Source organism: Capra hircus, chromosome 1 (genome assembly GCF_001704415.2).
Source record: "Capra hircus breed San Clemente chromosome 1, ASM170441v1, whole genome shotgun sequence".
NCBI lineage: Eukaryota > Metazoa > Chordata > Mammalia > Artiodactyla > Bovidae > Capra > Capra hircus.
This window is the reverse complement of record NC_030808.1, coordinates 23,621,332-23,647,742: the sequence shown is the minus strand read 5'-3', so window position 1 is coordinate 23,647,742 and position 26,411 is coordinate 23,621,332. Positions and strand designations below refer to the sequence as shown.

Genomic DNA, 26,411 nt, shown 5'->3' with positions numbered 1-26,411 from the left:
ACTCTAAAATATCTCCCAAGTCTATATTCTACACTTTACCTCTACGCCCATTATCATAAATCAGTCTCCTTCTGATGTGAACCAGTCCATTAGATTTCCTAGCTCCTAGGGTGTCATCTTCATCCCTTCCATTCTACCTTCCATATAGGCAATTGGATTTTATTTCTAAAATCTTCATTCACAGCACACCTATGCTTAAATTATTCAGTAATATTGCTAATGTAAGAAAAGTTCAAGTTCATTAGTGGGGATTAAAAGACACTTCCCCATCTCATGAGCCTATTATTTTAGTTTAATTTCCCATTATTTTCCAACACCAGCCTACGCGATAATTTTTTCAAATTTCTGGGTCTGTATATAACTATTCTCAAATCATCTGACTGTGAGCTCCTGCTTCTCTTTAAAGGTTCAATTCAAATGTCTTTAGTTCTCTGAGCCTTCTCTGTCCCATCATAAGGAACTGATTACAACTTGATAATACTTATACTGTGCAATCTCCATATTATACTGAAATTATTTGTTTCATGTCTCTTTTCCCCCACTATTCTGTGAGATCCTAACTCAAGAACTTCGTAATTCTCAACTTTGCATTTCTAGCACCTACTACTGTATCCAGCATATAGAAGATTATCTACATTAAAGAAATCAAAAATAGAATGAATATTACAAATGTATATATCTAGTCTTGATGTCCCTTACAAACCAGTAATTGGTAAATGTCCAGATGATTTCTGAATAGCTTTACTTGAGTGTCTTTCTACTTATCCTGTTTGAAAATGTATTTATCAAGAAACTATACATGGATGCTTTATTTATAATTGCTGAAAACCTGGAAGCAACAAAGATATCTTTCAGGAGGTGAATGAATACATAACTCATGGCATATCCAGATAGTGGAATATTATTCAGTGCTAAAAAGAAATGTACTATTAAGCCATGCACAGTAAGACATGGAAAAAAATTAAATGCATATTATCAAGTGAAAGAAGTAAATCTGAAAAGACTATATACTTTATGATTCCAACTATATGATATTTTAGAAAAAGCAAAACCATGAAGACAATAAAAAGATCAGTGGTTGCCAGAGGTCAAGGGGAGGGCGGGATGAACAGACTGGGCACAAAGGATTTTTCCAACAGTTAATCTATGCTGCATGATACTACAGTGATGGTATACATGCTGTTATACCTTCATCCAACTGTTCTTTGTACATCTGCACACAGAATGTACAACACCAAGAGTGAACTGTAACATAAACCATGACTGTTGGGTGATAATTATGTGGCAATATAGTTTTATCAGTTTACCAAATGTACCCCTTTGGTAGGAGATGTTGATACTGGCAAAGGCTGTTAATGTATGGGGACACAGAGAATTGGAAAATTATGTATTTTTTTGCTCAGTTTTGCTGCTAAACTAAAACAGATCTAAACAATAAAGTCTATGTAAAACTCCTGAATTTGTCATCCTTTTGTTTGACAATCATCTGTCAGGTAACTGGATCTTTTTACAGAGCATATAATCCAGTGGGGCAGGCTGATAAGAAGCAAATAACCAAAGATACCAAGTATTAAAGGAATAGAGCAAGGGGGTTGAAACCAGTATGGGGGTTGGGCAGGGCTATGCTGACCATCAAAAATGGAGATATTCTAACAAACAGCTGAGTGGGCCCAGAGGAAGGGAAAATATAAAGTATTCAAAGAACTCAGTTTTCTAACTGGTAAGGATTGGCAAATAAAGAAGGTTGGTTATAGATGAGGCGGGTTGTGTTAGATCACAAAGTGCTTCATCAGCCCCGAGAAAGTTTGGAATTTTGTCTATGGGTGATGGACAGTCACTGAGAGGTTTTATACAGAGTGTGATGACATTTTAACTCTTCAGCTTTCATCTCTTGTTGAGGGTACCTAAATAATCTTCTACCTCAATGAGTTGCAAACTGAAGACATTGTTTCAGAAGCCCTATATAGTGTGATAGGAATATCTCTTCTGAAATGTCTTTTACATTTTAGTATCAGGCACACTTTAATGTGTTACAAATAATAATTTTTTATATTAGAAAATATAGTCATATATTCATATTCTCATTTCTTTGATTATATAAGTAGCAGTATGACCTGAAAAAAATAAATTGCTCTAAAATGATGGCATTAAAAAAATGTTTTATATACTGGAGATCACAGATTTCATTCAAAGAAGAGAATCTGTGGTTTAAAAAGTTTCACAACCTTCTATCCCAGTACCCTGCTTATTTAACTTATATGCAGAGTACATCATGAGAAATGCCAGGCTGGATGAAGCACAAGCTGGAAACAAAATTGCCAGGAGAAATATCAATAACCTGAGATATGCAGATGACACCACACTTATGGCAGAAAGTAAAGAAGAACTAAAGAGCCTCTTGATGAAAGTGAAAGATGAGAGTGAAAAGCTGCCTTAAAACTCAACATTCAGAAAACTAAGATCATGACGTCTGGTCCCATCACTTCATGGCAAATAGACGGGAAAACAATAGAAACAGTGAGAGACTTTATTTTGCGGGGCTCCCAAATCATTGCAGATGGTGACTGCAGCCATGAAATTAAAAGACGCCTGCTCCTTGGAATAAAAGCTATGACCAACCTAGACAGCATATTAAAAAGCAGAGACATTACTTTGCCAACAAAGGTCCATCTAGTCAAAGCTATGGCTTTTCCAGTAGTCATGTATAGTTGTGAGAATTGGACTATAAAGAAAGCTGAGTGCTGAAGAATTGATGCTTTCTAACTGAGGTGTTGGAGAAGACTCTTGAGAGTCCCTTGGACTGCAAGGAGATCCAACCAGTCTATCCTAAAGGAAATCAGTCCTGAATATTCATTGGAAAGACTGATGCTGAAGCTGAAACTCCAATACTTTGGCCACCTGATGGAAAGAACTGACTCATTGGAAAATACCGATGCTGGGAGGGATTGGGGGCAGGAGAAGGGGACGACAGAGGATGAGATGGTTGGATGGCATCACCAGTGCAATGGACACAATTTTGAGTAGGCTCTGGGAGTTGTGATGGACAGAGAATCCTGGTGTGCTGCAGTCCACAGGGTTGCAAAGAGTCGGACATGACTGAGTGACTGAACTGAACTGAAATGTTATATTAATTCAAACAAAAACATGTATAAGAAACCTAATTTTTTAAAAAACTGCCCATTTTCAGAAGGGAATGCTCATCCTGTTATATTTCATTAATAGTTATAATTAAATTTATTCCATAAATCTTGTTACAAAATAATACAATTTCATTCTATAAACTAGTACATGGACTTTCCTTGCTTGCATAGGCTATTGCCTATGTAAGTCATACCTGTGAGGAAAGAACATTTATATATTCAATCTTTCAAATGGAAGTAGTCAAACACCTCTTAAAGTTTCCTTTCTTTATAAGTAGTAAGCCATCCTTCCAATAATTTACAGGAAACACATATATGCAGTGAACATACATATAGAATATATGAGAAGGAATGTCTGTGTGTGTATATATATATATATATATATATATATAATGTGTTCAGATAGCACAGAAAAAGTTGCACTTAGTTTTACTCCACTCAGTTATTATTAATCAAATACCATCAAGCAAAGGAGAGCCTAACCATATAATTGTGATTTTTATCAATATACAATTATATTACATAATGCACTAAATGACTAAAAAATATTCTAATTGCTATTCTATTTAACTAGAATGAGCATTTATCATCAATTGTTCCAGTCTTTTCTACAAAGATATTCTATTAAGAATAGACCAGGAGTGAGCAAATTCTGTCCCTCTGTGAAACATGAGCAAAACTAAGAAAAAAGCATGGATTCATCTCGGTCGTTTGTGCAAGAAGTGGAAAATAGAGGGGGATAGGGAATAGAAGAAAAGTCTAGGTGAAAAGCATGCGAGAACGGGTAAAAGAAATCTGGGACACGGTGTAAATCATACAACAGGGAGAACTGGGTATCACCTCTGAGGTATTCATGTCTTAACTCATTCCAGAACAACAGATACTTAGGTTTCCTGAGGTTTCTGAAGAAGAGCAAGAAAGTAACAGATGACTCTATGAATGTTTATGAAAACCAAACATTTTTAGCTCTGTTTTTAGAGTTCCTTTCACATTCATAGATGTGTATCTTACTTGAGTGATGGAAATTCAACTTTTTCTTGCAATAACATAAAAAAGACTGTGCAAATGATTCTAATGCCAATCCAAAGGCCTTTTGGCCAACCTTTCCTAGATAAGCTTTTGTTCTTTGACTTACTGTCAGTGAAATATGAGGCATCATATTATCTGTCTTGCCTGGTGAATAATGAGCAGGATGACAACAAATCAATGTTGCATGTGAACTAACTTGTGAAAAGGCCGGATACAAACACCAAATTACTAATAAAAATACAATGAAGTTCACCACCTAGAAAAGCCTGCCAATTTCTGATTGCTTGTGGCAAAACAAAGCATCAGTTTTCTACTGAATTACTGTAGAATTCTTCCTACTATCCCATGATTGCATTAAAATATATTATACTTATAGCTAAGAATAATTACATTTTGATACATTTTGCCTAGCTGAGAGAGGCACATTGATGAGAGAGAACTTTTACCACTGTTGATATAGTATTGAATTAACCAATTATTTTCTATTTGGGCAGTGCTTTGATAACTTCTGATATTTAATATTGTGGAGGGCAAATGGCTCAAGAAAGGCTTAGAGAGAAAATGGATGTTATCTAGATTTCCCTGGTGGCGCAGTGGATAAGAAACCAACCGCCAGTGCAGGGGACAGAGGTTAGATCCCTGGCCGGGAAGGTCCCACCCACATGCCACAGAGCAACTAAGCCCCTGTGCCACAACTACTGCGCCTGAGCTCTGGAGTTCAGGAGTGGCAACTACTGCAGCCCACGCACTTGCAGACTATGCTCCCCAACAAGAGAAGCCACCTCTCTGAGAAGCGTGTGCACTGCGACAAAGAGTAGCCCTCACTTGCCGCAACTAGAGAAAGTCTGCGCAGAGCAACCAAGACCTAGCACAGCAAAAGAGAGAGAAAAAGAGGAAGAAAGAAAGAAAACTGATGATATCTAAGCTCTCAGAAACAAACATCGTAATAAAGCAAGAGACAATCTTCTCAAGATTGTGACTATCCTGGGCTAGATATATTTCCAAAATGTATCCCTCTCCATCCTGCTGCCATTGCCTTATTTTATTTCCTTATCATTTTCCTGGTATCTTCTATTCTGCTGCAATATCCCCTACGTTCTCTACCTGCCTTGGCCTCATGTCTTCCAATCCACCTTCTGTATCCAAAGATCAGAATTCCTGTAAGACATGCAAGACTTCACAACTGGCCTCATGTCACTTTCTCAGATTATCTTCTACCCTGTGCGTTTGTTTCACACTCAACAAACCTCATACAGTAGCTATCAACTGCAGAAAGATATAGACAAGCAATTAGAATGAACTGTGATGAGGATTACAATAGAGAAGCTTACTTAATAATGCAATGTAAAGGAAAGGGAGGTGACCTTAACTAGAATAGGGTTGGATTGCAAAGGAGGAGTTGGAGAAATACTGAAGGAAAACTAATGGGACTATTCCTTTTTTCCCCCTCATCTTTTATATCTACCTTTTGATTCTGGCTAGGGAATTTTCACTCCACCTGCACAGCAAATGCTGACATTAGTAACATTTGGTTGTAGCCATTGGTTAGCAATCAGTTCTGATATGGAGACTACTTTATATTAGGGACTTTGTTGTTGTTGTTTAGTCGCTAAGTTGTGTCTTAAGTCGCAACTCTTCTGCGATCCTGTGGATTGTACTCTGTCAAATTCTGCTGTCTATGGGCTTCTCCACAAGAATATTGGAATGGGTTGCCATTTCCTTCTCCAGGGGGTCTTCCCAAACCCAGAATTGAACCCGTGTCTCCTTGGCAGGCAGGTTCTTTACCACTGAGCCACCAGGAAAGAACTTGTGTTAGGGACTACTACTCACTGTCTTTATCCTTTCTGCCTCTGGTTAACAGCCTGGCATCCAACAGCCACCCAACTCTGGGTACTATTATTTGTGAATAAGTGATTCAAGATTCATCTCGAAACTCAGCTTCCACAGGCCTGCCCCAGCCTTATTTGGCATACATGATCATCCCTTTCTGTATGCAAGTTATTATTTTGTACATGTGCTTAGCTAGGGCTTCTCATACTAAATTGTGTGTGTGTGATTATTGGTTTCTACCTCCCACTACTGTGAGTTTCCTGAATCAGGGATCAGATCCTCCTTATTAACTGTGTTTTTGTTTCTTTTCTTTCATATTCCTTTTTATTTATTTTTAAATTGGTAGAAAACTGCTTTACAATTTTCTGTTTGTTGTTGCCATACAACAATGTGAATCAGTCATAATTATCTATGACACTGCTAGGTCATCACAGAGTGCCAGGCTGGGTTCCCTGTGCTATTCAGCAACTTCCCACTAACTATTTCACACATGGTAGTATATACATGTCAGTAGTACTTTCTCAATTCGGCCTACCCTCATCTTCCCCTACTGTGTCCACAAGTGCAGTCTCTATCAGGCTCATCAGTACCATTTTTCCAGATTCCATACATATGCATTAGTATATTATATCTGTTCTTCTCTTTCTGACTTACTTCACTTTGTATAAGAGGCTTTAGGTTCATCTACCTCACTGCAAGTGTTTTTGTTTTCCTCATCTCTTCTGCTTTCCTTCCTGGCACTGGGTTTAATAGTTCTTATATATTTGAAAAAAAAATGTGTGTTGAGTAAGTTCTCTATTATGAGATATTAAAACAATAAAAAGAAATCTACACAGCAGCATAAGAAATACAATCGCTGAATCCTTGTCAGAAATAAAAGCGATTAAAAACAGAAAAGTGACTTCTAAACTTTTTGTTGTTTGTATTTAAAGAAAACTTTAAATCTGCATAAGTCAAATCAAGACATAAAGAATTCCATACAAGCTTCTGTAAATTATTCAGTGTTTGTATCATGAATAACAGAGTATAAATATAGAAAATATTCAAAAATATTTTTTCAGTATTATAAGATTTTCACATCAGAAAATACAAAACTGTAAATAATATAATAAGAAATCATTTCAGATATAATAATTATGATACCAAATTACTTACAAGTTTTATGTTATCTGAGTTCAAGACTATAAATGTTTAACAGCATTACTTTTCTCTCCTCAGTTTATCAGTTCAATTTTATTATTTTCTAACTACAGCCTTTAAATGCATATTTATAAGCCCTGTAATAATATTTTCTTGTGAAATGCACATCTCTGTTCCCTGCTCTCCTGCCCAGGAATTGTGTGACATTAACATAATTTGTTACTGATATATGTTACATAAGATCATGTACATACAAGTTTTATTCTTAAAATAGAGAAAAGGGTATGTTTTTAACTTCCTATTTCAGATGTGAACTTTTAAAAACAAGTAAAATAAAAATGATATGCTCTTATATGGGAACTGTAATCTCATGGAAGCAAATGAAGCCTTTTGGAGGGAAAGAAAGATACAGAGAAAAAATATGGAGGTATGATTATGTATGGGGTTCCCTGGTGGCTCAGTGGTAAAGAATCCACCTGTCCACGTAGGAATGCAGGTTCTATCCCTGGGTCAGGAAGATCCCTTGAAGAAGGAAATATCAACGTACTCCAGGACTTTTGTCTGGGAAATCCCATGGACAGAGAAGCCTAGTGGGCTACAGTCCATGGGGGTCGCAAAAAACAGTTGGACATGACTTAGACACTAAACAACAAAGCTTATGTATATAGTTACATGCATGTCCATCGACCTGTGTATATAATGCATAGATATATGCATATATATATATATATATAAAATGTAACTTTAAAAAAAGGCAAATGGAATCTTTTTTAGGAAGCAAATGTGATAGAAACATTTCTAGTTAGGAAAATTAATCTGGAAACCTCAAAGACAACAGTATAATAAAAAGAAAAGGAGATGGAGAAAAAAATTATAAGCATGTGCACAAGATTGGTAAGCAAAACAAGAGAGAAAATAAAACCATTATTTAAATAAACAGATATTTGAATGCCTAAGTACTTCTAAATAAAGGAAAACTTGGAAAAAACTGCCTCTATTCTCTACTTTGCAGTTTCAGTCAAAAGCAATGGGTGACCTAAGAACTATGAGGAAAAGGGAGCACTTAGAATTAGGAAAGAGTATCAACATTTTTCTACCTTAAAATCAATTAACACTTCAACAGAGGAAAACAAACTAACACTTGTGAGATGTTTGGGAAAGAATAAGGAAACTGGTCACATTTAAAGACCCTTAAAGGAAATTTTCCACCTTAAAAAAGGTTTGTTACAGAGTGTGCATTGACTTGAACCTCTCTTATTGTTCAGACTCCTAAATTCCCATCAAAGCTGATGATTAAAGTTCTACACACTGGCCAGATCCCTACAATTATCCCATTGTGATGGAGCTCAACAGTGGGCTCCCTGCTATGGCCAGACATCAAGTCATTAGAGAAATGCGAGGGATGATGAAGAAGGTTATTTTAATTTCCTTTTCAGCCCTTCTCAGGAGTGCCTCTTTAGTTCACAGAGCTCTGGGTTACTTGCTTTCAAACTAACAAGCAATATTATAAATGGAGGCTGCATTATCATGATTGCAGACAATCTAAGGCACTTGACGGCCAAGGATTCGAGGTCCTCAATATGTGCCGTGTTGTATTTATCAGCTAAAAATATATAGATGCAGCAAACAATAAAAGGGGAGGGGGACAAGGAAAGGCTGGCAAGGAGGCGGGGAAAACAGTAAGAGAACACAGCATCAAGACAAAAATGCTTGAAAGAGACAGCAGTATAGCCCTGGTCACTTTGTTGGTAGATGAAACATTTTTACCCATTTTCTTGCTGTTCCACTGCATAGTGTTCCAGCTCTGTGCCCGGAAGAGGCTGGACTGGGGGAGGAGGTAGTGGAACATTGGCCCAGGTCGATCCATTGTTTTTCTGTGGTTTAGAAGAGTTTTTATTTTTCTTCTTTTTTCCACCTTTCCCACCTGAAAGTAATAATATATTTATTCAGACATACTGAATATCAGAAGAAACGGAGTACATCAGATGGGAAGATGCATTTCTGTTTTCAAAACACCACAATCAGTATGTTAAAGTTGTTAAAAGCTATAAACAATGAAATGATATGATCAGGAAAACATTTTTATAAATCACTCAAAATGATATTGTTTCTTTCACAATGCATTAGTTGCAGAGCCGAATACACAAAAAACATGGATGCAGCGGCAAAAGCACATGTATTGACTTATTCACATTTGCTGCCTCCACGTTTTCATTGTTAGACGAAATAATGGGCCATAACAAATTCTTTAAAATGTCAGATTTTAGTGCGTTTATAATGCTCTTTTGCATAATCCGTCTCAGTGGAAAAAAGCAGTGTCTAAGGATACAGGCTAAACTTTTTCATTAGAATTTACTCAATTTAATTAATCCAGGAGAGTAACAGTTTTCTCTCAAAAGTAACTTATAAAAATCAATCAACTACAGTCTGGAGGATACTTGTAAATCTTTCACAATGATATGTTTTATAGAATTTTTAACTAATGAATGGCACAATTATTTTTTGCATATAGTGAGTGGTTCCCAGATGTCTAAGTATAACATATCTTAAAATACCAAATATGGGGAAAATAAATGGAAATATAGTAATCAATTTCAGTATTATTATAATACAAATGAATTCATGCACAAAATATGAGCAGAAAGTAACTTGGCAGCATATGAGCCATATCTGGGATTACCAGAGCTTAATGAAATATAAAGTTTTTCATTTGTTCAATGAAGTACTTTTTACTGCTCCAAATTAAGTACATCAAGTTTCTTTCTAAATGGACCACAGCTGGATGCAGAAATGTGTACTGCTTGAGCAAAAGATACTTTAGGGGAATGTAGGTAACTTCTGTCATTCCTACGGCAGTCAATGGCTATATATATATTTTTAAATGGTATTGACCCCTTGAACTATATCTTTCTGGAACTAAAAGTTATGAGTATCAATAGCAGGACTATCTAACAATAGAGATATCACTAGAAATTTGCCTCAACTCTATTCTTCTATCAATTAACCAGCATCAGCCAATTCAGAAAATTATGAAATTTAACAATAACTTTGAGTGCCAGAAAGCAATGAAACTATAAACTAGATATATACCCTACTGCTAAATATGAAATTGTGTCTGTTTTCTAGGTCATGTGCACATATACACATACAGAAAAGAGCATCTCTGAAAACTAAGTGCTTTCACCCTTCCTTTCACTTTTTATCTTTGGCAGAAAAAGTATTAAGAGAAAGGAGAGCAGGTAACTTCTAGTTTGAGAATAAGAGTTGAATCTCTGGGCTTGAAACTAGTTTCTCATTTACTTGATAAGCTACTCAATAGATATCACCTCAATTTCCACACATAAAAAAGACAGAAAGTGACTACTTGTTTGGGTTATTTTGAGTATTATGAGATAACATATAAAGGATTCACAATGTACAGAATGTTCAATAAATGGCAGTCATTCCCACTCTCTTCCATCTCCTCCAGCTCAGCACAAACTCAAGTCTGCCTGTTTACAAAGCCATTCCACACCTAACTCCTCCAGCCCCATTGAGAATCCCAGAAATAGTCTGATGCTTAGGATAAAAATAGTCAACCTAATTGATTAAAGTTTGTAATTTTTGTGTTTACGGTAGGTGAGCCTTAATCCTTTGTCTCTTTGTTTTTTGGTGGATAACCCACCAAAGTCATAAACAAAGATTGATTCTTTCTTGGTGTTTTCAGAACTATGTCTCACTACTTAGAAGAACAGGGTGGGCATGTATTCTTTGTAGTTTTTCCCTGTTGTACCTCTTATTCCTTATATATTTACATGTGGACCGTTTGTTTTTTTTTTTTTCACTTTTTATAGCACTTTTAGAACTGTCATATGATCTCCACCGGACCTGAGTGACACAAATAGGGAAGTTTTTACATCTCCATTTTATAGATGGGAAAATAGAGGTTCTTTCTACATTTGTGCATATTCACATAGTAAAAGAACACACAATTTAGAATGCAGTAGCTTTAGTGGAAATTACAATTTCTGCAGCTCTGAACCCAGCTCTGTTGAAATTCTTCTCCAAGGTCAAGAAAGCCATTACCACCTCTTACTGACAACTGACTTAAAATTGTGCTGGGGAAGCAGAGCTGATTCACAGAGGGAATTTGTGAGGCTCTCCATCCAATGTCCACTTTCCCCTCTTTGGGGGAAATTTCTGCTTTCTCATTGTGGGTACTTTTGGTAAGACTATCGATCAGCATGCTTTGTCTTCTCTAGAAAGAGGTAAGAGGTGGGTGCTGAGCATAATAGTGCCATATGATACAAGCTAAGGAAATTAAATTCTCTGAGATCCATATCTTGAGCTATGTGAACCCAGTTTGTTGCTGTTACTTGCAACCTAAGATCCTCAAGCATTATAAGGTGAGAACTGTCTGCATTATGTATTTAGTCATCACATATTTTGATGACTTGCAGACATATTTGACCCATTTCTCTTCAAGTGAAAATGTAAATATTCGAATTTACATTTATTTATGCTGAACAAATGATTTCTATGTAAAGAAAATTGTGAAAACAGCTTATTTTCAAATTAAATTTAGTCTTTTAAAAATACTAGTATATAAAAATATTTCGTTATTACTACTGATGCTTGGAGAAGGAAATGGCAACCCACTCTGGTAATCTTGCCTGGAGACTCCCAGGGACTGAGGAGCCTGGCCGGTTACAGTGTATGGGGTTGCAAGAGTCAGACACGACTGAGTGACTAAGCACACACATACTACTGCTGCTGCTGCTGCTAAGTCGCTTCAGTCGTGTCCGACTCTTTGTGACCCCATGGACTGTAGCCTGTCAGGCTCCTCAGTCCATGGGAGTCTCCAGGAAAGAACTTTGGAGTGGGTGGCCATTTTCCTCCTCCAGTGGAATATTCCCGACCCAGGAATTGAACCTGTGTTTCCTGAAGCTCCTGCACTGCAGGCGTATTCTTTACTGCTGAGCTACTGGGGAAGCCCTATTACTATTGATATTGTGCTATATATTCGTGCATATATATAAAATTATGATTACAGAGATTATTTTGAAAAAAAATTGAGTTTTATATTTTTAATGGTTGGTCTTTTTAAGAGGAGTGCTAAGAAATTATATATTGAATAAATTATTATATGAGTGCTTCAAAGAGTGAGAAATTCACTCAGTTCAGGAATGTACAATTTTGTTTATTACCATGATTATTTTAAACTGGTTTCATTAACACTGTGCACAAATTAAGAAAATCTTATGAGTCAATATCCATAGGGCAGTTTGATCTTAAATGTAAGCTTTAGAATACATATCAATGATTATAAGAATAAAAAGAACTCTAATATTAAATTCAATTTGACTAAACTAAGAAGAGAACAATCATGTCAGTCTTGTCTCTTAAAGAAAGCTTTCTATCACCAATTTAAGTAATTTTGTATTCAAATGTAGATGAAGTAGTTAATATAAATCTTAGTATATATAAATGTCACTCAAGAGATTAATGGATTCAAAAATGTAGTGAGCACTATTGTGAATCATATTCTGCTTAGAATTACTCAAAAGGTAACTTTTAAGACTCAATGGTAATCAACATATAAGAATATTTAATGACGGTTTCACAAAAGGTCTTTTATAATCTATGACTTATAGTATATAGACTTCTAAAATATATATATTGATTGAGACTTGGCATATTTTGAATGATATAAGCCTAGAATAAGTTAATTTTTAAATTATTCAGTACAATTATAGGACTCACCATAAATAAATGATAGTACAAATGACATTTAAGGTTATTCAAAAAAATTCCTTTATATTACGAGGCCATTTAAATTTGTAACAGATGTTTAAAATTTTCTGGATTCTATAATATATCCAATTCTACCAATAGGTAAGGAGAGCAAATGGCTCATTTTGGAGAGAAGAGAGAACATTAACATGTTCAGACTGAAAGGTTTCTATCTCTAAGGAAAGATCATTTAGTAAATGTTACCCTAATGATATAAAAGAGTTAACTGTTTATGGCCTTGATACCTCATAACCTATGACATATCTCAATACACTATAATCTTTCACTAAGTAACTGAGGTTAAAAAACTTCATAAAAACAAATAGACTATCAATAGTATAAAATAAAAGAAAATAAAGTCCTGGTATCAATTAGAAATGAGCAGAGAAAGTTATCAGTCATATACAATGTATAAATTAGAATGTCTACAAGGATCTCCTCATTTTAGAGATGAGGATCCTTGGGCCAACAGATCACTGATATTCATTATGATAGGTACATATTTCTTTCCAGTAAAACGTGTTTTTCCCTACATGTGCTATTTAATGCCTACATTATGGATTGTTAGTTCAGCTAATGCATCTTGAATATATATTAAAATTTACAGCATGAAAAATTACCAATATAAAAGACTGGGTTTTTTTAAGAAATTAAATGTAAAGAATAGTGTCCCATATTAACATTCCTGTTTAGCATGGTATCAGGATCTTACTCTAAATAATATCATCAATACATAACACAATATTTTGGAAAACTTGTCCAAAAATAGGAAGTCACATCACCAGACTCTTAATATTATGAACAATTTCCAAAATCATTAGCATTTTAGTTGAATATGGTGTCCATGCCATGGAGCTGATTTTCCTACGTGATCATTTTATTGCAAAGTTCTCTTGACTCTTAAGTGGGGTTCAAGGCAGATCAAACTCATCTACTCCTTAATAATCAATATTTAATAAAATGGCACTATCTTTCAGTAAATACAACCTTGTACAATAATACATAAAGGCTGATGATGAATTTTACCCTCCTCCACCCCCCAAACTTGATTTCATTAGGATAAACTCCTACTGTCATTTGAGAGATAAATGTCTGACAGTGAGTTGTGAGCCAGTACTTCTTCATGAGTGTTAGGAACACAGGTCATATGCTGGTGACAAACAAATATTTCTCCTTACTTTGATGAGACCAACCTGAGAGACTGCCACTCCTCTCTGAGCTGTTGTGAGAGCTGGTGGTGCTGAAATCCTGTGACTGGTTGTGTGGCATTCTATTAGACAATCCCTCAGCCAATCGGTAGTCAGGGATGTAAAGTAAGGCTAAGGGTTAAAGGGCAGAGGTCATAGTGGCATCATGTGATTAGTTCACAGCACAAGCCCATGCAGAACATGCAGTTAGCAATTCAGAAGCAGATGTCGTAGGACAGTGGAGGAATGTTTTGTCTATCCTGCCTAATGGAGGTCGAGATGGATTACTGATCACTATTGAATAAAGAGCTAAAAGGATGAAACCAATTGGTGTTGCTGTGTGGTGATAGCAACAGTGGTGGCGGTGGCGGGGACTGTGCAAGGTACTGAATACATGCCAGTGTATTTTTTTAGTTTAGGTAGTGAACCTGGTGATGAATTACTAAACCGAACAACAAATACTACTTTCTATCTCATGCAAAAATGATATGAAAATAACTCTTCTGGAAGTAAGAACTGGACTTACCATTGTTACCTTTGTTCTGATCGGGTAGAGAATAACCAAATCCCATCAGGTCTGTTTTTTGCTGAATTGAGCTTTTCCACTGTGGATCAGGCAGATCGACGGCCAATTCATGTATGCTATTGGAATGCAATATCTGTGTCGTGGCATATGGGGTAGCCTGTGTTATTTGGCTGGAACTATTGTAAGTGGTTTTGGTTGTGAAGTCAATGCTGCTATAAATGGCTCCATCTGAGAGCATCGTTGCCGTTTTATCCCCTTGGCCTGGAACTGGTGGCAGCACATCTGTGGTGAACATAGGGAAATGAAACAATTTAATGATGCACAGGAAGCCCAAAACTATCAGGACTGAAGATGAAAAATAAATGTGTCATGCCGCACGTTTGCATTTCAGCTGAGATGGGCTTCATGAGCCAATGAAGGGTAGATGATGTACAACCGTCGCCAAGCTATCAGCCTTGGTGACAGGCAGGCCTACCGCTCGTCCTTCACGTCTCACTGCTTAACACACCCTATCCCCCATTTTCTTCAACCATGAATGAGGAATTTAGTGTATTTCACTACTGAAAAAATGCTTTCAGTTATTCATTCTGGTTTAGAATCCATGAAATTGTTAGCTCATTACAGAAGCAATGGCAAAAGTGAATCTACAAATCATGGATGAAAAGCATCTTTTTCCACTTTATCCCAAGAGACATGGAAAATAACTGCTGAAATAGATGCAAAAGTTTCCAAAATTACACTCTCCAAACTATGAGGCACTTTTTACTGAAGTTTCTACTTGCTGTTTATCTGAGTTGATTTCACAGCTCCAGAAATGGAGTGTAACTGATGGTAGCAATTTTTTTTTTTCTTGGATAACAAAGGAAGATTTTCATGAATAAGTCATTTTCACAATACAGCAGGATTTAACTACAGAAAAAGCAATCTGGGTGATCACAGAGTTTAATTTATGCTACCAAATCTTAGAAGTGGAGAATTTTAGTTTCAAGTTGTAATACAGCAAGAGTAAAATTAAACTTCAGGAAAAACACTGAATATCAATCAGTACATTTATCACTTTGGTGTGCTAAGTTATCTTTACATGATGTTTCTAAATTTACAACTGCCACCTCTCTCCTAAGCACTTATTTTCCTTCTCAGAATGAAGACAATAGAATCTAAAAATATATAAAAACAAACAAAAAAAACCCCTTACTAATACTCTTTTTAATCATGTAGAGTTAAAAGTGAATATATATTATGCTACTTAATAATTGATGTTCTGACAGTCCCATTTCACAGGACATGAGTTCATCAACCCTCTTCATTTCATTATGGAAAATTTTCAGCTAGTTATAGTACTGTAATAATAAACCAAATGATCTCAGTAACAAAACCAGCTGATCATCACAAGGAGAAAACTGAAGTAGTTAAAATATCCTAAAGCTTTTAGATTCTATGATCTCTAACAGCGCTTGCAATAAGGATTCTTGTAAAAATATTAATGTTGCTTTTGCATTTTACAAAAGCTAAAAATGATCTTCTTTAGCAACAGTAACAAGACATTTAAAATGCATTTTATACACTATAATCACACACTGTGGGTTCTTTCTGAAGGTTTTGAAGTCTGAAATTCCAACCCATTTTACAAGTATATATGTACTTTTTAAATAACTATTTTAAATAGTTAAACATGTTCATATTTATAATACTTCATCAAGTTGTGTAAGTAAGCACACTGTTTTCAGGTTCAGAATTTTATAACTACTTTCTTGCCTTTCTTGTTTTTAGCTGTAAACTGATTAGGAAATTTGATGACAAAGATATATATGTTTCATTCTAAAGCATCGGGTCAGTATCATTTTTATTCTCTGAGATGCTTGATATTCAATAATATACCAAAATTGTGAAAGTAGGTCCTTCACTCTAGGGAAGTTTTTTGAGTTTTGCTTCTGCCCCCTCTACCATGTCTTTCACTGATGAACTGGACAGATACCCTCTTCAACACTGACCCCAAATTCCCAGCATCTTGAATATGAGGTTCTCCAAAGCTTTGGATTTAGATTGTGAGTTACTGCCAGTTTTTGAAATGGTTGTGTGTTCACATGTTTTAAAATGGAAAAAAAAATACAGTATGAAAATCTAATCCTTCATATTCTATGCCAACTAAAGCTATGGTTCTAGAAATAGAATCTCTCTCAGCTGGATGAAATCAGTCTTCAATTCTAAGTGCTTCTATATTGATTTGGGGGCTGCATATTTCCTTCAAATGTTATTTGCTCACTCGTACATTTTCAAAAAATAAATTGAATTATGTCCCAACATTAAAATACTAGAGGCTTATACATTACTACTTGCATGTGGGGAATTATCCTATAACATCAGATGATTTGGAACTCTGGGCCAGTCTTCCTCCCAGGAGCCTGGACTTGAATAGGTGCTGCCATCTTTAGACAGGACTTTTCATTTTCCATTCTACACAGTCCACATCTACCCCTTCTTGATACTTTAGGTTATCTGACTGGCATTTGTTAATGTTTGTGTCTGAAACTTATGATTTATAGAAACCCTTTTCTCTAATCAGAATTACTCACGATTTCATTCTTCAGTTTTTCAGCACCCTAGTTACACATGTATTTCTTTTTGCCTGGAATAATTACTTCCATGAGTGATTGTCTCCTTCACTGTATCTTAAGTTACTTGAGGGCAGAGTATCTGGGATTTATGTCTGTCTTTCCATAGCTCCTCATTTAATGTTTTTTTTTATTTTTATTTTTACTTTATTTTACTTTACAATACTGTATTGGTTTTGCCATACATTGACATGAATCCACCACGGGTGTACATGCGTTCCCAAACGTGAACCCTCCTCCCACCTCCCTCCCCATAACATCTCTCTCATCTAATGTTTTGTAAAGAGTAATTGCTTAGTGAATAATTAAAGGGCATTTTTATAGTTTGTATTGTCAAAATGAATACATGTGATTATTAGTAACTTGATTATTCAAAATAGTATTTTCATTACCTTTAAGTATGCGTTAATAAACATTTTTAAAGGAAAAAACATCGGTATCCATGGTTATTCCTCTAAGTGTACTTGGTAATACAATCATACATGTGAATCCTACCTTAAGAATTGCAGAGTGGTGTAAATAAAATAATATAGGCTTTAAAATCTGTTAGATCTGGATTCTACACATAGATCTCAAATTATTCACCTTGATAAACTTTAGTTTCTTGACCTCTAAGTTAGAAATATGATTACCTATGTCTTACACTTACTACATTTATTGTGCAAAGGAAATGGAATTTGCAAAATGTCCTGTCTTTTTAGTAAATGCTTAAAATGCTTATCACACTGAAAAGAGATACAGTTAACTGCAAAAACTTTGTCACGGCCTTGAGAGCGACCTGTAAAATATTTTCATGTCATGAAAATGAAGTGGAAATGGAAAAAAAAAAAAAAGACCTTGAAAATCTTCATAAGTATCCTTTGGCTAAATTAAATTGAGACATTTTAGAATGATAATCTAATCTGCTAGAAACTGAAAAAAAAAAAACCACTTTCTCCATCTTTATGTATTTATTTCTTGATATAAAGATAGAATGGTGTGTTATTCCAATACAAGAAAAAAGGCAGCTATTCCTTGATTGATAAAAGCTTTATGAACAGAATTTCAAAATCAGTGGGCAGGGCAGGGAGGAATGTTTTGATTTCACGATAAAACTATGCTTGGGCATGTAACTATCCAAGGTAAAGTAACACCTATAATTGCAGGGCTCAGAATTCTGACACCTAGGGGAGGCAGCCACTTTCAGAGTCTGGGCAACTGAGAATCTAAATAGGGTGGACTGAATTACAGAGGGTAAGTAAGATGCTGAGTAGTCATACAACTTACGCGAGGGAGGGCCCCCTTTTTCAGTTAGTACTGAATACAATGCAGAGTTGTATAATAATTAGTAACTTTATTATTTAAAATACCATTTTAAATATATCTAAACATTCATTGGTCTTACATTCATAAAGAGAAAAGGCCAATATCCATGACTGTATTCTAAGTCAATATGTTTACACACTCATACATGTGAAATCCACCACTGAGGTTTACAGTAAACCCAGAATACTTAGCTTAGTCCTGGGTCTCCTACATTAGTTCTTCCTAGAAGTACAGAAATCCTTCAGTGGAGTCACAGCACTATTCTTAGATTACAGCACTATTCTCCTAATTAATCACCCAAATTTTTCAATCTATCTCTGTCCTCCACCCAGTAGCTAGATGGATGATTTAGAACAGCACTTACATTCTAGAATTCTCCTCTTAAAGTCCATTAATGGCTTCTAATCATCCTCTAACAAAGTTTAAAGGTTTTGTGTGGCTTAGAAAACCCTCCTTCTGTATTTCTTAGCACTTTTTTGCCTTGCAATTGATACTCAAGTCATTAGGAAATTCATTCATTTCTTAAAGAGGTCAATGTTTCCCTTACTTTCTGAACCTTAAGACACAGTAAATTTCTTCTCTACACACTTTCTACACACATTTGACTCCCTACCATTCCTTCATGTAATAGCCTAAATAATACTCCATGCATAGCACCTTCCTCCTCCCAGGAGACAGCTCTTTCATGTGGGGTACTGGCAAGGTACCAGTCCATTTGCTGTCTGCACAATCTCATGCCAATGGAAAACTCATGTATCAGCTGCACTAAATACTGGGGCCTGAGACTTTTCCAGTCCCATCTTTCTCTAAACCCATTGCTCTCCTAATGATTAGATGAAAAGGTAGAGAGGGGAAGTGGTGATTTTCATAATGAGTCCAATTCTGTTTTCTTTATAAAGACCTATGGAGAGGACTCTAGTATCGAATTTTAAAGACCTTAGCATGTCAGCTACTTAGAATATTTTTGTCTTTTATTTGGGGTACAAATGATCAATTGTAGAATTATAGAAAAGCTGTCAACATGTTGTTATACGTATTTAAGTGTCTACCTCTTATATGATATTTTTTACTGCCTGCCACAGGGCCAGGTCCACAGGACACACTCAGTAAATATATACTGAATGATAATCAGAGAAGTAAAATGACTGGTTCTAAATCATAAGCCCTGTTTGGCTGTATAGTTCCTGACTTAGTAACCATGTACTGTGCTCAGTCACTCAGTCATTTAGACACTTTGCGACCCCATGGACAATAGCCCACCAGGCTCCTCTGTCCATGAAGTTTTCCAGGCAAGAATAATGGAGAGGGTTGCCATTTCCTTCTACAGGGGATCTTCCCAACCTGAGGACTGAACCCAAGTCTCTTGCATCTCCTGCATTGGCAGGCAGATTCTTCACCACTGTGCCACCTGGGAAACCCTTAATCATGTACTAATAGCATGAAGAACAAAATGCATTATGAATAGTTATCTTCTTGGTTAGTAATAACATCCTTAAAAGCTCAGTTTTACTCAAGGTAATAGATACCACAGCTTTATAATAAAATATTTAGCAAATGTACAGTACTATGAATAAATGTACTTCACTAAATTCACTTATGGAAGAAAATACTTTTGGGTATGCCTTTTTTCAAAACACCCAGGAAAGCCAAGAAAACAAATCACAAATGACAGAATTTTGAAAAACACAACTTACCTCCACGCCCAAAGTTCGAAATCTCATTTGGGCCACTATTGCTATTGTTTACTGGCAAGCTCGTGGCTGGCCATGAGTCAGCAAGCCATGGATAATTGGGATCACCAGCATTTAGAAGACCTGGGCGGCTAAAACAGGAATTAAGTAGAAATCAGTCCATGGAACTCCATGAGAGATTTGTACATCTGTCTCATGAACTACAGTGGATTAAAGAATTTAAGATTTTAATTCACTTTCAAATGAAAATCTGGAGGCTCTCAAGAATTAAGCAACTTTGGGAATTCACTAAGGCTCTGTATAGATCATCCCTGTCAATGGAAGCAGAAGAGTCCTGCCTGGGATTCTGCTGACATCCAAATGAATTCAGTTGTCTTCCCTGAAACTGGTAGCAACTGGTAACATAGCAGCATCCTGAAACAAGATCTAATGATAAATTGGCACCTCAAGGGAACAATTGCTCAGAATGATGGCTTAGTATCAGCCATTTCCAGGACTTTGGGCTATTGCTCCTTCAATTCCTGCAGCTCCCATATTTATCTGTCCCCTATAGGCTGTAACCCCTGTTACGAGCCCTCATGGTTGATTTAGAGGCAAGGAACTTAAGGGAAATAAATGAAGAGTATTTATACTGTTCCATCAATAGTACGTTTTCAGGTTCTCTAAATTTAAAGTGTTAGGAGAATATGAAAGCATTTTAGGGTGATAAAAGATCCACTGAGGTCTGATCCAGTATGTGCATATCGTCTATGAAGAAAACTTCTTTTGCATCATATTCAACAAAGAATTCCTATCTTTAATGTAAAAGTGGGATTCTGATCCCTTTCCAGATTATTACCATACTTAAAAAGATATAGCAACATCTATAATCATTGTACTTTTTTTTTTTCCCCCTGATAGACCCTTGGTGATACAATCCTTAAGAGAAACACATGTTTCTATGGAAACTGCAAGAAGAAGATCCAACTGCTTTCTGGCTACATCCACCAGCTCTCGTTAGACCTAATCTCTTTTTGCTAAAATATTGATTAAATGGGAGAGTGGAAGTTATTACCAGAGCCTAATTACAATCTCCATATCAGCAAAGGGAAAATAGATGAGGATATATGGGTTTGCTATCAGTTTTTATCAATTTCAGTTGAGTACCCAAAGTTGTGGAATCCAGTCCTATCAATCTACAGCCTATTCATCATCTATGAATCATTTACTTTGTGATCGATTATATGTAATTGTTCACTCACAGCAATTTGGTGAGAACCAATAAGGAGCCTTAAACAACAGCAACTTCATTTGCTAATGTCTAATTAATGCAATAAACATCCTGCTAACAAATGAACACATTCCTTGTGATATTTCCTACTAATTTCTTCAGGGGCATCTGGGAGATATGAAACATCTGGACTTGATTCCTCTAAAGTGCACAACAGATAGATCATTAAACCTTGTTGTAGGCTTTATAATTCCTTCTAGAATTCTCAGACTTATAAGTGATCGTTTATTACAATAATTGCCTTTTACTATGTAGTTTCCTCAGTCCTGATTAAAAATAAAAATAAAAAATCTCCTTGGTATACCTTCCATTGCTCATTAGTCCTCCATCTCCTCTTTGAAATGTAACTGTAAAAGAAAAAAAAAAAAAGAAACACACACAAGTAGTCAATATTAATTACAATTAACAACAACTACATATTGGCCCTTCGTTTAGAGCTGAAGCCTCTGGGAATTATAGCAAAATATAATTAACATAATTGCACAGATAGTAAGAAGCAGTGGTTTGGCCTAAAGCAAAGCCATCATTTGTTCCAACTTTAATGAGACATCTAAAAATTCTCAGGCCAAACACACGATTAAGTCAAAGGGGCAATTTTTATTTGTATGTCAGTTGGTACATATATGGTATTGAAGATTGACATGCATTAACAAAGAATTATCACATCATGACTTTTAATGCTAATATACAGGTGTCCTAATTAGAGGGCATAATGCAAACTGCACATAATAGAAAGTGAAACAGGATAGTTCAAACAGGTAAGATGCTTCTAATAAAACCAGTGAAACAGGTACAGATTGATAATCTATTCTTCTTCATCACAGGTCCTCTTAGGGACACTGAGAAGCACTATGAGTTGAAATACTATAATTACTGTATAATAGACATGAACTGTAGTGAATAGAGCATATATAATGTATTGAACGCTTTGCTTCATTTTCCAATCCTTACAAAATGAGATTTTCAACTTATTGAATATATTCCCATTGTATGTAATGATTATACAACTTAAGTACTTTTTAAAACTATGGAGCATATTAGCAACACCAAAAAGCATCCAGTAAAGCCACAGCTGGAGAACCCACTCCCTCTGGTCACTAGATTTCATTCCACAAAGCTAACAACATGAAAGCGGGTGTCAAGGACTGGCAAAGAAGATAAATATCAGTTTGGGTCCATCATCTCTTACCCACAATCTTTGCAGCTAAGTTTGTTTGGAATTAAAATGCTTCAGATCTGAAGTAGGTAATAAGATGCACACTGCAGAGAGGGTCTGAGACAGCAACTATATTCAAAATGATTAGTTTTGCAATGAGATGTGAATATTCACAATTAGTGGAACAAAGTCTATACATGACTTTATATTATTTGAGGTCAAATTTTGCCACTAAATTACTTAACTAGAAAATCATTGGGAAAAATTTGGTGTTTAGAAGTTTATGGACTGCACAATTGCAATTCTGACCAAAATTAATATGCATCAGCTAAACTAGTCCCTGGGGATGAAGGAAAAAATACCATTTCACAGCTGTGCATTCAACACATCCTATCTTTGGAAGACACTGATTATATTTACTATGATTACTTGGTGAGCAAAAGTGAAAATAAAATTTTATGAATTGATTCATATTTTTAATGAACTTGCTTTTTAAAGTATACACTTAGTAAATACTTTCTCATTTGGATAATCTCATAATTCACCTGTTTCTTAAGTTTGAGCTAATAAGTACGATCACTTTTTAGATTTTATAAATTTCTAAATGTAGTTCCCCAGTCCTCTCCCTAAGGTTGTCTAAGAACATATCTATTCAGTTCAGTTCAGTTGCTCAGTCATGTCTGACTCTTTATGACCCCACGCACTGCAGCACACCAGGCTTCCCTGTCCATCACCAACTCCCAGAACTTACTCAAACTCATATCCATAGACTCAGTGATACCATCCAACCATCTCATCCTCTGTAGTCCCCTTTGCTTTCCGCCTGAAATCTTTCCCAGCGTTTGAGTCTTTTCTAATAACCAGTCAGTGATTCCCATCAGGTGGCCAAAATATTGGAGTTTCAGCTTCAGTATCAGTCCTTCCAATGAACACCCAGGACTGATCTCCTTTAGGATTGATTGGTTTGATCCCCTTGCAGTCCAAGGGACTCTCAAGAGTGTTCTCCAACATCACATTTCAAAAGCATCAATTCTTCAGTGCTCAGCTTTCTTTTTAGTCCAACTCTCACATCCATACATGACCACTGGAAAAATCATAGCATTTACTAGATGGACTTTGTTGGCAAAGTAATGTATTTGCTTTTCAACATGCTGTCTAGGTTGGTCATAGCTTTTCTTCCAAGGAGCAAGCGTTTTTTAATTTCATGGCTGCAGTCACCATCTGCAGTGATTTTGGAGCCCAAGAAAATAAAGTCTGCCACAGTTTCCACTGTTTCCCCATCTATTTGCCTTGAAGTGATGGGACAAGATGCCATGATCTTAGTTTTCTGAATGTTGAGTTTTAAGGCAACTTTTCATTCTCCTCTTTCACTTTCATCAAGAGGCTCTTTAGTTTTTCTTCACTTTCTGCCATAAGGGTGGTATCATTTGCATAACTGAGGTTATTGATATTTCTACCAAAAATACTGATTACAGCTTGTGCTTCATCCAGCCCAGCATTTTTCATGATGTACTCTGCATATAAGTTAAATAAGCAAGGTGACAATAGATAGCCTTGACATACTTTTTTCCTGATATGGAACCAGTCTGTTATTCCATGTCCAGTTCTAACTGTTGCTTCTTTTCCTGCATACAGATTTCTCAAGAGGCAGGTCAGGTGGTCTGGTATTCCCATCTCATTTCTTAAAGAATTTTCTGCAGTTTTTTGTGATTCACACAGTCAAAGGCTTTGGCACAGTCGACAAAGCAGATATTTTTCTGGAACTCTCTTGCTTTTACAATGATCCAATGGATGTTAGCAATTTGATCTCTGGCTCCTCTGCCTTTGTAAATCCGGCTTGAACATTCTGGAAATTTTCGGTTCACATACTGTTGAAGCCTGGCTTGGAGAATTTTAGCATTATTTTACTAGCGTGTGAGAGAAGTACAATTGTGCGGTAGTTTGTGCAATCTTTGGCATTGCCTTTCTTTGGGATTGGAATGAACACTGACCTTTTCCAGTCCTGTGGCCACTGCCATATTTCTCTTACGGCATCATAATTAGGCGATATCATCATCATCCAAGGGTTTATCAAGAATATATGAGGCAGTGCTTTCAGAAACATCTTGTTGGCACCTAAAGTATACTGCTTTATGAAGTTTTTAAGTATCTTCTCAAGTGCATTACAAAACAATCCTGACAGCACCTTTGCACCTGCCCAGGACTGGCTATGAAGAAGATGAATACTGATCACTAGTCTGCTTTGTGATGGACTCCCTTAAGTGTTGGGAATCAACAGACAGCTGTGTGTCCATACCCCGTTGGGTCCCTTTAATAACTGTTTTTAACAACAGCAACAAAAACAACAAGCTGATCTGAAACAATTATTGTAAAAAAATCACTGGTGACATTAAATAAATGTCTGATCAGTTTGGAAAAACACAAAATGTGAAAACAGTGCAGCTAATTAACTTTCTATCTGAAGTGACTTTCTAGCATGTGGTTTTTTAATGGACTATCAAATGATTGTTTTACTTTGATAACAGAAGGCTAAGATAATGTTGTGACTATCAGCAGACATGAATGGGCTACACCTCCAAATGTGTTGTTTAGGAGCTATGAGAGGAGATGCTGAGCATTTTTAATTTGGATGCTCTTTTTTCCTTACCCAAATTTTCTGTTACTGTCAGAGCAAAAAATAATATTGGAAAAAAAGAAGACAACTGAAGTCAAGGACAACCGAACAAAAATTAAGTTGTATTTAACTTTATGTACTTACCAATGTTAAATTTTTCATAAACTGTAAATATTAAAGTACTAAGATGCAACACTCAAAATCTTATCCAAAGATGTCATTCAGATGCTAGTCAGCAAATGGAAAGTTGATCAGCATCATTAATCATTAGGGAGATGGAAATCAAAACTACAATAAGATGTTACCTCATACCTGTTAGGTTGGTTTCTACACAGGAAACATAAAATAAACATTATTGAGAAGATGAAGAAACGAAACCATTGTGTACTGTTGGTAGAAGGTAAAAACCATTTTACCCTCGGTTGAAAATACCATGTTTGTTTCTCAAAAAATGAAGAACAGAATTACAATAAGACCCAGAAATTCCACTTCTTGATATATACCCAAAAGAACTGAAATCAAGATATCAAAGAGATATCTGTACATCCATGGTCATCACAGCATTATTCATTGCAGCTAAATGTGGAAGCAAACCAAGCATCCATTGATGGATGAATGGATAAGTGTATATACAGACACAATGGAATATTAATCAGCTTTGCAAAGGAAGGCAATTCTGACATATGCTAAAACTTGGATGTACCTTGAGGGCAATATGTTAAATGAAATAGGCCAGTCACAAAAAGACAAATACTGTAAAAGTCCATTTATATGAGGTACACAGAGTAGTCAAAATCACAGAGACAGAAAGTAAACTGTTGTGATGGCTGGAAGGAGAGGGAAATGGGAAGTTGTTGTTTACTGGGCAAAGGTTTTCAGTTTTAAAAGCTGAAAAAATTTATGGAGATGGATGGTGATGATGGTGCACAATATCATGAATGTATTTAATGCCTCTGAATGATACACTCAAAATGGTCAAGATAGCAAATTTCATGTTATGTGTATTGTACCACAATAAAAAGTTGGGGAAAGAACATTCAAACACTCATTGAGGCTTATTTACAGATGTGTTAGAGTATGGACTCTAGTACAGCCCATATTTACCAACTGAATTAAATGTTGTGAATGAAAGAATTTTA

At 35.9% G+C, this 26,411-nt stretch overlaps 1 protein-coding gene across 6 annotated transcripts in view; it reads right to left on the bottom strand.

Moving 5' to 3' along the window:
* Window positions 1-26,411, bottom strand: part of ROBO2 (roundabout guidance receptor 2) — a 660,838-nt gene that overhangs the window by 33,390 nt on the left and 601,037 nt on the right. For all 6 annotated transcript variants that reach the window (XM_018053546.1, XM_005674776.3, XM_018053521.1 and 3 more), the window contains exons 19-22: window positions 21,807-21,849; window positions 20,236-20,363; window positions 14,625-14,906; window positions 8,907-9,063 (exon numbers count right to left, since the gene is read on the bottom strand). In XM_018053546.1, coding sequence (XP_017909035.1) covers window positions 8,907-9,063; window positions 14,625-14,906; window positions 20,236-20,363; window positions 21,807-21,849 — 610 coding nt within the window. The remainder of the gene's footprint in view (window positions 1-8,906; window positions 9,064-14,624; window positions 14,907-20,235; window positions 20,364-21,806; window positions 21,850-26,411) is intronic.